General features: G+C 36.9%; 2 protein-coding genes across 2 annotated transcripts; one reads left to right on the forward strand and one right to left on the reverse strand.

The window, feature by feature from the left end:
* Positions 1–10,061: 10,061 nt before the first annotated feature.
* Positions 10,062–11,654, forward strand: LOC125471462 (putative SNAP25 homologous protein SNAP30). Its single transcript, XM_048571856.1, has 5 exons — positions 10,062–10,657; positions 10,788–10,881; positions 10,967–11,085; positions 11,160–11,257; positions 11,346–11,654. Exons 1-5 carry the CDS (start codon positions 10,289–10,291, stop codon positions 11,440–11,442), a joined length of 777 nt encoding a protein of 258 aa, XP_048427813.1. The 5' UTR covers positions 10,062–10,288; the 3' UTR covers positions 11,443–11,654.
* On the reverse strand, positions 11,477–14,069 carry LOC103947234 (probable inactive purple acid phosphatase 2). Its single transcript, XM_009358102.3, has 2 exons — positions 13,331–14,069; positions 11,477–13,079 (listed from the first exon to the last, which is right to left on the reverse strand). The coding sequence occupies exons 1-2, from the start codon at positions 14,027–14,029 to the stop codon at positions 11,805–11,807; spliced, it is 1,974 nt and encodes a 657-aa protein (XP_009356377.2). The 5' UTR covers positions 14,030–14,069; the 3' UTR covers positions 11,477–11,804.
* Positions 14,070–14,659: the final 590 nt, after the last annotated feature.

Consider the following 14,659-nt stretch of genomic DNA (forward strand, 5'->3'; position numbering starts at 1 on the left):
TGGGCTTTTTCTATGATACAAGACTATAACGTAATTCTCAGAGAAATTAATTTTAGGAGATGGATATGTTGCACAACTTTTTACACATGTTTTTCGTGGGGTTCTTTGTAATATGTATTTCAACGATCTGAATCGTCTATCTTTTAGGTCTTCCCACAAAGTCCATATCTACCAAAAATTACTCAAATCTGAAATCATATGACATTGGACTAAAGGTTTAGGGTTTCTTTGTAGAATTGTATTCATCAATTTTCTTCATTACAAATGAATGCATTAATTGTTCTAGATTTGTCTAATTTTGCAATGATGATCTATAAATGATGTTGTGAAAGGTAGATGGTCTGAATTATTAACATACATTACGGAATGGGCCCAACAAAAATGTGTATAAAAAATTATGTAAAAAAACGGTGTCTTGGATCCACTCCTAGTTCTATATTTGTTCATAGAGAACAAGTTTTCTTTTCTCACAAATCTCACCAATGTTTGCCATGTAAATGCTATATCTAGATACGAAGATAACTCTTTGTTAACCAAAGAGAAATAAACAACCATTTGACAACGATAAACTAACTATTATGTCATTATTACTCTAAATCAATTTATATATAATTTGATTTACCCACCTTCCTCTATCCAACACCCCTAACTTCTCTCTCAAGCTCTCCATGCTTGCGGTAACTAACTCACATTCATAGCGTAACTTTTTTTTTTTTTTTTTTTTTTTTTTTTTTTTTTTTTGTGAAATTCATAGCGTAATTTTTCTCCTTAGTAAAGTTCGTCATAATCAATCTATGCATCACGCGGGTAAATGCTAGATACACATGACTAGATTAGAGCGATGAAGTATTGCTATCAACTTTCATAAACCGTAGTTAATTAAAATTAAAGTCAATGAATCATATCAGAAGGTGTTGAAATCAAACGAGTATGGTTCAGTTGTCAAATTAAGTTTCAACAAACAATGTATCCATTTGACCAAAAAAATAAAATAAACAAACCAACAATATTTGCCTACAGGTGATAAGGGGATGAACACTTAACCAAGTTCATCATCCCCTTTTACCTTAATTTCTTTGTCGTGTCCTTTTTTTTTTTACAAATAATAAATCAAATATATTTATCTTGGAGGATATTATTTTCCTCAAAAAAAAAAAAAAAAATCTTGGAGGATATTATTTTATTTTGTTTTGGAGGATATTAATCATATTATTACCCAAATTAAATATGGAACTTTAACGAAAAGCTCCCGGTACTTTTTATTTTAACGAAAAACCACATTTTTACACTAAAAAAAAATCAATTTTGGTACTATTTACTTTACCCTTTATTTTGTCCTTATCGTTAAAACTCAAAGTTTTCAAATAATTTTCATTAGTTTTCCTAATTAAATATTACACTCCCTCAATTGGGCAAGGCTTTTGAAAGGCTCCGGGGGGAGGGGGTGAGGAGAAGGAGAGGGACCCGGCTTCTCTGCCCTCCCAGTTCTCATACACTCCCATCCCCTCCTATTTTGTGCGATCACGGTTAAACTACGTCAACATTTTATATTGATTCTTTTTATAAAGATAATAAGACAAAAGACAATAGTGATATAAAATGTTAACGTGACTTAACCGTAACTGCACAAATAAGAGGGGATGAGAGTGTATGAGAACCGGAGGGCAGAGAAGCCAGATCCGAAGGGGAGACTAATATCCAAATCTTTTTAATTGATATAAAAACTATTTGAGCCTCGTGCAAGTAAGCAAGCACGTCGTTTCAACCGATTTTTACAAAATAAAAAATAATAGACCATGTATTGTTAAAGGGATTTGGAACCTCTCCTGAGCTCAGGAGGTTAAGTCTTCTGAGCAAAGTACATAAACCGTTAGATTCTGATCCAACAATTACAAACAAAAGATTTTTTAAAAATTATAATAATTGTAACTGTTGAATTAAAATTCAACGATATGTATGTTTTACTTAGGAAGTTCAGCCTCTTAAACTCAGGTGATGATGCAAATCCTTGTTAAAGGGCAACCATTGTAAAAAAAAAATTTGGTCAAATATAAAGAACTGCTAACTTTGAAAATCTTTGTGGATAGTATATTTCGGAACACTATAATATTTTTATTTTTTTAGCAATCGATGATCTGTAAGACCTACGTATGAGTGTGAGAATGACTTAATTACATAAAATAAACTTACTGTCGCATGACGTTCAATTTATGTAAGTTGCTCTGTCAAGATACGATATAAATTAATATACTATGTATTTTGTTAGAAGGGTGAGTGTGGAGACTGCGTACCCCAGGGACCCACATGTCATTTCACAAGATTTTATAGAGATACGTTGGGGTAATTGGATCGATTGTTGCAAGATACAAGTTGAAATGGAAATTTCAATTTAAAAAGAAAAAATTTCCGTTCTGAGTGAATATTGCTGATTCCAAAAATTTGGATGACACTTGAAATGTACCTAACTAATCCGATTTGTCATGCTTAGTACTATAAAATATCATACATACCTTTATTTTTTCATGTTTATTATTATATTTAGAAATGTCTTATTTTGTATTTTGTATATTTAATCATACTATTGTAGGACTCCATATAATCGCCTGCCCAAAAACATTAGGGTCCCTCCTAGACGTGGGTGACTCAAAAATTGTGTTTTTTACACATTCCACCGGGTAGAAGCGATTAGTAAGTGTTTAATTTGTCATTAATGAATATTTGGTGTAGTAATGTTAAGCATTTATCTTGTTGGAGAAAATATAGTGTTACACTTTTTATAAGTTTCTGCTCTTAGATACGACTTTCATAGATAACGAGTTCGATACCAAATTATTGAGGTTGATTATCGTATGTTTATTCGAAATCCTTTGGTATTCAGTATAAATCTGTAGTTATTTTGTGAACTTTAACTTGAAAAGTTACCTCAATATGTATGGAAATTGGAGAGAATATATGCGTTATGATTTCATGGTTGAATTAAAGTCTAACCTCGGAATCCAAAAATTTGTAATGTCATCATCAGAGTGGTTGCGGTTTCCTCCTCAGCATACAGTTGAGAACAGTGAGGAGCCTCTCCCCGTCCCTTGTTTTGGATCCACCGGTTCTCTTATTTGATTATTATTACAAATCTCATATCAATTATTATCTTGATAAAATAATATTATGTATTAATTAAATACAATAAGAGATCAATACCTTGCAAATTAATCTTTGAATTATTGGTTCTCTATGATGTCTATACTAGCATATATACAGGGCAGGATGGGTCCAAACTAACAGTATCACCGGCACAACCGGTGAAGAAAGCTTCTTTCTCACACGAACTCCAAAAAATAAAAAAACATGAATTATTATGTATTTTGATCTCATTCAATTTTACGCAAAATTTTATCCAACGTAAAAGCTGCTTCAATAAACAGTAAGATTGCCAACTTGCCATATCGATGATTTACTCCTAACCCATGATCCAGAAAGCTATTCTATTTGAATGCGTTTGCACAGTGCACTTGATTGCGCTGCATTATGTTGAACTTTAAAGAAGAAAAAAAAATAAAACGAGAGTGACTCACTAAAAGCCTAAAACATTATTTCTTCAACAGTTCACTAAAAGCCTAAAACATTATTTCTTCAACAGTTCAGGTTTACCTCCAGCCTTTAGATAAAGTAATAATACAAATTCAGAATTCACCAAACAAAATACCAAAATCCAGCTCGATCTATATAAACATCACATGGCATATAGAAACAAGCAATTATATATATCACGTTCCTTGGATTTGGAACTTTGTCTTGATGTAGTTTTATCATTGTCATGCATGATTCAGAGCTCATGATAAACCTACACCAATAAGGCGCTTTTCTTGATTATACATTAATCTGCATGCCAGTATATCGTGTATAAATGATATAATATGTATTCTACTGTTCTAAACAGTTTAGATTAAACATTAAAAAATTTACACAGATGGATTAGATAATTTATAGGTGCACCATAATTAGCATAATTACTAGCATAATCTTCTTATTATAATAGTATGGAATATAAATGTATAAGGTACCAATCAAATCTTTGTGGGATTAATGTGGTAAATCATGATTCATGAGGCCCAATATGCTCATTTTCATAATCTCCAAAGATCTGCATCTGTATTCTCTGCAGAAGCCACTAGCACTGCCCAAATTAATGCGATAAAGAACAAGTTTTTCTCTTCTTTTTTTATTATTTTCAAACAAGGAACGATTTGGGTTCCGACTAAGTAGAAATATAACTTTAGGAACTTCGGGCAAGCACGTCCTGTTCATATTGGTTGTAATTTTATTATTTTTGTTTATGTTGGTGATCGTTGGTTAATTATGTAGCAATTATATGATGAAGACTCAAATTTTTGTGATCAATATTGCAAGGGACCACTTTCCTTGAGTTTTTTTTTTCTTCTACTTTTGGTTTACCCTCGCTCTCAAGAAATGTATATTGACAGGGGAGGTATATTAGGTTACCCCTATCCTAATATAATGGAACGCATAAAGGCGTACATAATTACATATATTTTATCGATCAAATGTAGGCAATTTCATGTAGTTGGCAGTTGGCACGTAAAAAAAATATCCAATTTACCTTCATGATATTTAACTCCATCGATTGACATGGAAAATAATTGTACAAAGTGTAAATTTTAGGGCTAGTTTTGTTATAATACAATAACAAAGTTTTATCTCAGTAAGTCGGGTTGGCTATAGTGGTGGATCAATGATTTGAATTTTGGGTGGTCTTGCTATTAAAGGTCGAAGATTTTTAGACAGAAACGGAGCGGAAAACCGTAGAAAAATTCAATTTATTTACTGAGATATTTTGTCAAATACTTGGTGGACTTGTTGTCATTAGTCAAACTATTTTACGAGCAGATGTCAACATATATTGACATTTGCTGAAGCAATCTGATGAGTGAGAGACAATCTGTCGAGTGTTGTTAGCACAACAGGTCTCTGTCGAGATATGCTAGTAAACATTACATGAAACACTTGGTGGGAACAAAAAGGATCAGAACCAAATATTCAGAACGTCATTAGAAGACCTTCACATATATATTTCCCGGATTCCAGGTGGTTCTAGGACCACTTTGGTCCTAATGTACATTTGCCTTTTGTCGGCTATATAAATTCTAGAATGCTACTGCGCTCGATTTTGCATCATGTCTTCTGTTAGGTAAAAGTCTCTTTCCAAATCTTTTCTTAAAGTCTCTTTCCAAATTTTTCTAATTCTTCCTCTATTCTTTTTGTTCTAAACCTCTACTCTAATAAAAAAGGAAAAGATGCTAAGAATTATCCACAGCCAACACCGAAAAATTATTACAAGCATAAATATTACAACAAAAAAGTAGGTCAGGGCATCATCCCAATAACCAGAAGCATTGAACCCTAGATGTGTTATGTCATCATAAGTTTCCATTGTTAGTAAATTATAATCATTACACTCACTATATAGTGGAGGCAAATATGCCATGATTCTAGCTTGAGCAACCATTTTGTATAGTTCCCTTAACAAAACCCTAGCACTGAAAGGGACATACACAACCATTTGGACCAAAAGATATAAGTTCTGCAGAATCTTAACTGCTCACACAAATATATGCATGTCGGAAGTGAAATATACCAAATAATATGTATATGCATGAACCAAATTGCTAGCTAGCTTTCATGCACAAATAATTGTAGGAGATCGAGTGTTCCTCTTTAACTTTAGCTTTATATATATAGTACAGAATCATTTTTTATTAAGTGGTGCTGCTTTAAAATGCAAATAACTTTGTTTCTGCGCTGTAATCTATGAAATTAAGGATGGACCACGCACTAGAGTTCTATGGCCTTTTTCCTTTCTATCTTCCTCCCAATGTACAAGTTACAATTGGCATTACTATATATAGTAAAGAGTCTGCCTGATGAACCACTTCAATCACATCATAAGTTTAAGAAACCCAGACACGGAAAACAAAAATGTTAAAACTTTGTATAAAATATATCCTAATTTAACAGACAATTCTTACATGATGACTAAAATAATTGACGATGGTCAAACTCAGAAATCACTTCTATCGATTTTAATTCTCAGGGATCAAAGTGAAGAGTTATACTAATCTCATATACCATTTTGGATAGAAAAAACTTAAAATATAATATATTTAAATGTGTATACAGATATACTACGTATTGTTTCTCATTCTGCTTGATGTACAGAAGCTTGCAACTGTATCAGTGGCTTGAAAAGTCGGACACTTCGTGATGTAGCTAGCTAGCTTGGGCAAAACAAACACATTTGTGAACTATAAAGCTAGGGCATGCAAGTCCCACTAGAACTATAATGCTCAATTAAGCTTTTAAGTCATGTCTATGAGTCTGTTTTTCTCCCGATATGCATCTACAATTTATGCTTACGGTTTGTGGAGTATTTCTTTTAACTATGTATACGAGCATGATATGATTAAGAGTTTTATGGTTTGTTTCTTTAGACTCTTTGACCAAATAAATAAAGAAACTATGCATCCACATGCGCTTGAGCACTGTAAAATTTTTAAATTTGTTTAAATGGAGATGGACCATATTGGTTTTACAAACTACTAAGGGCGGATGTATATTGGGACCCAGGTGTTCTCATAATCACTAGGAGACCGGGAAACAAGCCCTTGAAGATCATCTAGGAACCTTCTGAATATTTGATATGGGTCTCCTTTGTACCCACAAAGTGTTTGATGTAATATCTGATAGGTATATCTCGACAACACTCGACAAATGCTCTTGATAGCACTCATCAAATTGCTTTGACAAATGTCAAGTTGACTTATGTGCAACATGGTTCGCATGACGACAACAAATTCACTTAGTGTTCAATGAAATGTCTTCATTAATAAATTGAAATTTGTTTGCGCGCTTCACGCTATGTTTCTATCTACAAACTTAGTCCTTTGACATTGAGACCTTTCAAAGTTCAAATCCTGCAAACTACTGCAGTAGGCCAGTAATTAACCATTGCATTATTAAAGTAGGAGTAATACTATAGTTTTTTCACTGTTTAAAGGTGGTGTTGCTGGTCTAGGAACTCTAGGTGATAGGTGAGTTTGTCATTGTGTGAAACGGACAAAGAAATCAAAGATCGAATGAGTTCCAAATCAACTTTTGTTAAGGGAATCGTATTCCAATTGAGGCATTTTTTATTTTTTTTATAATTATATTCTCTCATAATGTTAGGCGGCCAGTTCCAAATTCAAATCCACTTTAAATGGTGACATTTCTCTTTAGGAATCTCAGAGAACTTCGATGGGGATCCTCCGAATAACTTTCACAAAAATATGGTTAATGGAGAAAATGGCATGCTAACTTTTGAGTTTTGAACTTCAGTTGAATATAGTAAGCTAATTATTAACTCGGGAAATTTAACCAATTTATTGGTAAAAGAGTTCTTTTAGAAAGGCAATTTGAAGAGCATGAGAAAGAGAGGGAATACCCTTTACATTTAGTTGAAGGGAGAGGACACTAAACCAGGATTCGGAATATTGTGCTTTGAGTTGGATCAAAAGTGATTCGGTTCCTCAAAAACGGCTCGTGATAGGGCCATTATACTTTTTTTTTAAGGAGCTAATTAAAGTTTGGAGAAACACTATCTACCTCATGAAGAGCTAATATGCCTGCTTTATGACATATTAGTTCTTCATAAGAGAGCTCTACCTCATAAAGTGCGTGGTTCGCCGAAAATAAAGGTGATTTTCAGCGTCAGGATAAAGAGACAGAGGCTTATGGCAAACCTGTAGAAACTCCATTGAGAGATAATATGCCTGCTTACGTTCAGTCTGCCATAGTACTCATAGGTAATTTTCTTAGTAACAATGAGCATGTCACGAACACTTTAAGCAGTGGCGTAGCATGCCTTACGAAGCGCGAACTATCCGATAGAGAAAGAGGGTGTGAATTCGGCATGGTATTTGATATTCAATGCAATGGATGAAGAATCCGGAGGATTTGTAGCCAAAGTTCCTGAAACACTTGACCAAATGAAACAATTTCATAGTTTCTCGTCAATTAACAACTTCATGAAGTTTATATAAATGAATGAATATTGAAAGCGCTTTAACAACATAGAAAAAGTTGAATATGCATCTCGGTTAGCAAAATACATGGAAGAGAGAATTTCAACTTGCTTCTGAGAAAACGCTTTTGAGCTGAAGTGCTTTCCAGGGAAGATGGGTAGAAAGTGCTTATGCATTTGGCTATGAAAGCATCAATCTTTTCACTTTGTGAAAAAAAAATGCACGTTGCAACCAAAACTTTATATCAAAAGGAAACAAATTTAACCAAACCTTGTTGGGTTTGAGTAGCGACATCTTTCCCATCGCCACCTTCTTCACACGAAGCTGCCTCCTTGCTCGGCTGCCAGAACAAGAGGTTGTTATAAAGAAGAGTCTTGAGTTTCTCCTTTTGTGGTTGGAGTCTGTGAAGCTTGAGACGAACTTTGACGGCATTGCCGCCATTGCTTTCTCAGTATCCCTCTGAGAAAGCTACTAGCAGAGTAAGGAGAGAGTTAGTGAAAGAGAGAGTGTGTTACCTTTTGGCTGCTTATCTTCCTCATGTTTGAGACGAGGGAAATGTTTTGGTTCGTCATTTTCCAACGTCCCCACGATTAATCTTTTTTCAATTAATTAGCTAGTCCAACTAAAGAAATTTTTTGTTCTTACTCCATGTTCTTTTGATCCTGAAAAGTTTAGGTGGAGGGGAGGCTACCCCATTCCAGAGTCCGGGCATTTCACAAGTTTCCTTGAGGACTTGGAGATCTTAGCCCTTCTTTTCATTTTTACAGATCACCCATCAAGAACGATTGTCAATAGCAGATTGAACCTAGACTTTGATCTAATAAAAAAAAAAAAACTATATTTACCAACTCAACCAACCATCTTTCACTTAACTGGAAATTTGGCACAATTATTTGCATGATGATTGTTTCTGCGTTTCCTTGAAATTTCTTGAAATGTATGTGAAGATTTTGATCTCACTTTTAGCCAAGACAAGTGGGCCTTTCCATTATCCTAACAAGCTACCATGCAAGCAACTACCACCTTCTTTTTTCTTGTTTTTTTCCTTCTTTTTTTTGGGAAACTCAACTACCACCTTCTTTTGGTGACTCTTGCCCCTTCAAATTGCAACTAGCCACTTTGATTTTGTGGTGTTTTTGTTTGGCTGAGAATTTGATTTTTCCTTTACGTTAATTCAATTTTCAAATCATCCTTTTTCAAAGATTACGTTGTTGTTCATCCATTTCTCGCGAGAAATTTTTGTTAAGTGTGACAGTCTTATGTCACTTGGTGTTACTAAGTTAGTATTATATATGGGTCAACAACATTACAGATATTTCGTAAAAATTATGGTACATTATTTATAAACATATTATACATGAAAAGAGCTAAAAACATTAGACGACAGTTTAACGATCACGCTGAAAAAGTAGTCACAACACAAAAGATTGATCCCTAACAATTCTAAAACAAACTAACTATCAGGTAGTCTAACGATATTTCACTTCTACAAACGATAAAAGAAGTCTCAATCTTCAATTACTCTCACAAAAGATTAAAACAAACAAATTATAGGATGAAACAAAGGTTTGGGCTACCCAATCACTTCCTCTCTTTGAACCCAAAATGAGGGACCCAATTAAAGACCATTTTAGATTTTCATTCGCTCAACAACAAAGCCTGCCCATTGCCAATGGACCACAGTACTCGGTGGCCATCTGGTTCACCCACGTGGCAACACGTCCATAAAAATAAGATTAGAAATAACCCCAAAAAAAAAAAAAAAAAAAAAAAAAAAGTGAGAAAAATTGAGGAGGGAAGAAGTTAAAATCCTACCCAACGGTCTCTCAAAGTTGGACCTTGGACTCGGGGGATGTTAGAGCCATCAAATTCCTCTGTTTTTTCGCGATGTCTTTTTCTGATTTTTCTCACAACCACAGAGACAGAAAATAATTACTTCTCCACAGAAAATCCTTTGTTTCTCTCCAATTTCTTCCTTAATTCCTCTTCTTGTTTCAAGCACAAATCAAACCCATAACCCAAAGACCGCGGCAGTTTGTGTAAGAAACACTGCCAAGTTTCGATTTTTATCAACATTTCTCGGTACATTTGTGGTTCTTGATCATAACCCATGTTGTAATTTTTGGTCGACAAGTTTCAGTTTGATCTTCTATTGCTAAATTCGTAATCTTTTGCAGGCGTGACCACTTTGACAATTATTGTTTTTTGGCAAAATGTTTGGGTTTAAGAAATCGCCTGCAAAGATTGGAAAGCAAGGTTCTGTAGACCCAGGTTTTCAAGCTGATTCAGACGCGGGGAAGAACACGCTTAACCCCGCGAGAAGAACTTCTTCCGAACCTATGCTTATCACCCCGGATTTCAGTAACGAAAAAAAACCATTAGAGCAGCAGAGTATGCAAGAGTTAGAGAAATATGCTGTTAACAAGTCCGAGGAGACAACAAAGAGTGTCAACAATTGCCTCAGGATTGCAGAGGACATCAGAGGGGATGCTACAAGGACCCTTGACATGTTGCACCAGCAGGGTGAGCAAATTACAAGGACTCACATGGCGGCTGTTGATATCGATAAGGAATTGAGTCGGGTAATCTCTCCTTCTTGTTAGGGTTTTGTAACTAGATGATTTTAGTTTTTCTTGTGACACAAGAAACTATGAAACCCGAAGAGGAGCAGCATTTTTTATCGTAATACCTAATGATGCATTCTGAAAACAGGGTGAGAAGATTTTAAACAATCTTGGAGGCATGTTCTCAATGCCTTGGAAGCCGAAGAAGACCAAGGATATTTCGGGACCCGATCTGTCATTAGGTTTGGTTCTGTTATAATCTGCTTGCTTCATTTCCTGATTCTTCAAAACCTCATGAAGCTTTTTGTATATGGTGATCATGCTCAGCTTCTGCAACCAAAAAAGCTGATCCACAGCAGAGGGAAAAGTTGGGTTTAGGTCCGAAAGGGCGGTCAGCTCCTGTGACGCCTCCTCCGGAAGGCTCAGGTGCCGTGCAGAAAGTCGAGGTAAGTGTTTGCGATTACGGTGGCTACGTGCCCTCCCGATTTTACTTATTTTGGGACTGGTTTGTGAATAACAGTATGAGAAGGCAAAGCAAGATGATGGACTTTCAGATCTAAGTAACATTTTGGGGGATTTGAAGGGTATGGCTATGGACATGGGAAATGAACTCGACAGGTCAATATCTTTGTTCTTCGCTGTGAACTTTCTTCGTGATTTGCATCTATATCTCTACATTGTTGTTAAGTACTTTGGAAAAATGCAGGCAAAACAAAGCCATCGATAATCTCTCTGACGATATTGATGAGGTTAACTCTCGAGTGAAAGGTGCCAATCAACGTACACGCCGTTTGCTCGAGTGAAGGCCAACAGTTTTAGAAATACCGGCAAGCAGTCTACAGAAAATTTGCACATTACTTTTGATTGTATATAACTGGTTCCCCCTATTTGGGATATACATGCAATAAAACGAGCCTTTATGTTCAGATTCAAAAACCATACAGCTCTAGATTACACCATATAGTTTTGCATTCCTATTTTCTTCTCCTCCACTCCTTTTTTTTCGCAGTTTTTGGATCGAACAAATCAAATAAGATCCAAGGACGGGGCAGAAATAAGGGGATGATGGCGGGAAGAGAAAACGGGAGTGAAAGTCACTACCGACACCAAATGTGTGCAGAAAGTTTGAATATTTACAAACACAGCAATCTGCAGTTGTAGGAGCTCAGGTTTCCTCACTCTTCACAGGAATCCAGTTACTTCCTGGAACGGCCTTTTTCCTGGAATATGAAATGTAACCCACAACGTATCCTATAAAAACCCCAAGCACCAACACACTTGCTCCCTTCACAAACCAAGAGAATGTAGACTCTCCACTGCTCCTAATAACCCCAGCATCACCACTGCTACCGATATTAACAGACTTGATACCGCCTCTACCAGCTCCACTATCGCCGAGAACTTGGCCTGAAGCCAGAATCTCCACTGTGTCGTGCACCTTCCCATCATGGTTTCCAACATAAGTAAGTGTAAGCTTCTTCCTTGTGGCAACCAACCTAGTGTACCCAAATTCACCACCGCGGTATAAAGACCGCTCTGGCTGTGGGTACACTGGGTCAGTTGGATGATCTGGTCTAGGCTCCCAGATCGGTTGCCAGTCTTGCCCTCCCATCCCAATCACAACATGAATAGGTCCAACACTCCCACAAGTATAGTTTACCAACTGACAAAACCTCTCGTATCTGTGTACATGTCCCCATAGTGCAAGATTTACATTGTTCTTCACAAACAGAGGCTCCAAATGCTCCAGCATTTTCACCCTCAAAGGAGCATCACCTCTCTCGTAGCTTGTTGTGTACATCGGCCTATGTCCTTGCACCACCACAAATGGCGTCTTCCTCCTATCCACTGCCTCCAAATCCCGCTTTATAAATTCCAATTGCTTGCTTCCTTCAACAAAATTGGTCTCAGTTGAAATGTACACAAAATGTACTGACCCAACATCAAACGAATAGTAAAGATTTCGTGTAGCTGGGGCACTTGTTCCAGTCGGTTCAGATGAGTTTCCAGGCATGTTGAACTTAAGACTATAGGGCACCCCACATTCTCCCCCACCATCTGTCCCATACATTGTTGCCCACTCCGGTTTCCATGGCTGCAACGGCCAATCATACTCGTGATTTCCAATACAAACATGGTATGGAAGTTTGGATGCAAGGGGTTCAATTTGGCTAAAGAATTGATCCCACAACCACGAGTACCCTCTCGCGTAGCTTATGTCTCCGATGTGGGAAACAAAAGCCGGCTTTTCACCAAGAGCCTCAACATCCCGGAGGATCCATTTCACAGTGGCTATGCTCTCGTCTTGTGTCCGAAGAAACGTTGCATAAGGTGTTGCAGTCCCCATGTCACCAAACATAAAGGCCGTAGTTTCATCCGAGTCCTCGTTTCGTGAGACAAAGCTGTGCGTTTTGCTCCATCCTTCAGAATCACTTCCGACCTGATCACATAACACTTACTATCAGGTCCTCTTGAAATGCTTGTTAGAAGGCATTTCTCTTCAGTTCATAAGTGATTTTACTAAAAGCACTTTTATTAAAAGTACATCGAAAGTTCGAAACTTTTGATAGAAATTAAGGTGCTTTCGGAACTGCCTCCTAAAAAAGCTACTCTTAATGCACTTCCAAGTTCCAAACATTCGTAATCAATCTCGTTAAGAATTTAACTAGAACAGTAAAATGTAAATTTTACCTTGTAATAATATCTGACGCCTTTTCCCAGTCGGGTCATGACCGCATCGTGGATAAACCCGGGATCTCTCCACCCGATACTGTTGTTGGCGGGTGCATCGCACATGTGCTCCCTTTCATACCTCCCCACACGTGCCACCGCCCCGTCATCGAGCGAGTCCTCCCTCTGACCGTATCGAACCTTTCTCTCCCCGCCGTCTGGCGTCACGAACATGACCCGCATCTCGTCATCTCCGTCCGTGTAAGCGAGGTGGATCTGATCCGGAACACGACCCGATTCGAAGCTAACCTCGTCATCTGAGGTGGCGAGCAGGTGGGCGGTGCCGGGGAGAGGGTTGTGGTCCTGGTCGAGGTGGTTGGGGTCGATCTCGGACTCGTTCCAGCGGAAAATCCGGAAGGAATAGTTGAATCGGAGATTGACCAGAGGGAGGGAAATGGAGCCCGACCCAGATTTCCATGTGGGGGCGGAGGAGAGGAACTTGTATCCTATAAAGTTGTCGTGGTGGGAGGAAGGGGGCGAGTAGATGCCGAGCCAGTCGAGTCGAGAGGGCGAGTCGATGCCGGACCATTGGATTAGGACGGAGTCGCCCGATTTGGAGAGGGAGGTTGGGGAGAGAGAGAGTGAAACAGTTTGGTGGGTCGGAGGGAAGAAGGTGAAGAGGAGGAGGATGAAAACGAAGGTTGTTGAAGGAACGGCCATGGCGATGGCGGATGCGGTGACTGATGAGCAATGGGATTGGATAGGTAAATAACTAAATACTAAATATCTATCAAAATAACATTTATTTAATACTCAGGCATACTCCTTTTGGTTGTGCGGTATCAAAATCTATTTAGTCACTGTTTAATCTTAATTAATCTTAATCAATTCATTAATACTGCCATTTTGTGTGTCAGAGTCGGCCACATGCGAAAGTGAATTAGAGGTTCCAAAATTGCGAATATAATTTTTTTTATTTTTAAATTTTAGTTGTGCTTTCTCTAAATTGTAATAGCAAAAAAAAAAATAAAACAAATGAATTGACAAAAAGGTGAATTATTATTTTTTCCTGAATTACTTAAAGGTCTAACCATTTAGTAGTACAATCTAATGGTATTCTTTTTCACTTGTAAGTGAGAGGTTTTAGGTTTGATTCTCGTCAAATACGAGTTTGAACCATATTATTGCTAGCTTATTGTGAGGTTAAACCCGCCCCTTTCTCCTTAGCGTAAATAACATTGTTTGTTCAAAAAAAATAAAATTACTTAAAGGTCCAGGGTTAAAATTTTTATTTTAGTTTTGTGGAATTTTTATATTATTTTTGTGAAACTTTACGTATTTAATAATAAT

This window comes from the organism of the source record quoted next, unplaced genomic scaffold (genome assembly GCF_019419815.1).
Source record: "Pyrus x bretschneideri cultivar Hongxiangsu unplaced genomic scaffold, Pyrus_bretschneideri_v1 Contig6, whole genome shotgun sequence".
NCBI classification, from domain to species: domain Eukaryota; kingdom Viridiplantae; phylum Streptophyta; class Magnoliopsida; order Rosales; family Rosaceae; genus Pyrus; species Pyrus x bretschneideri.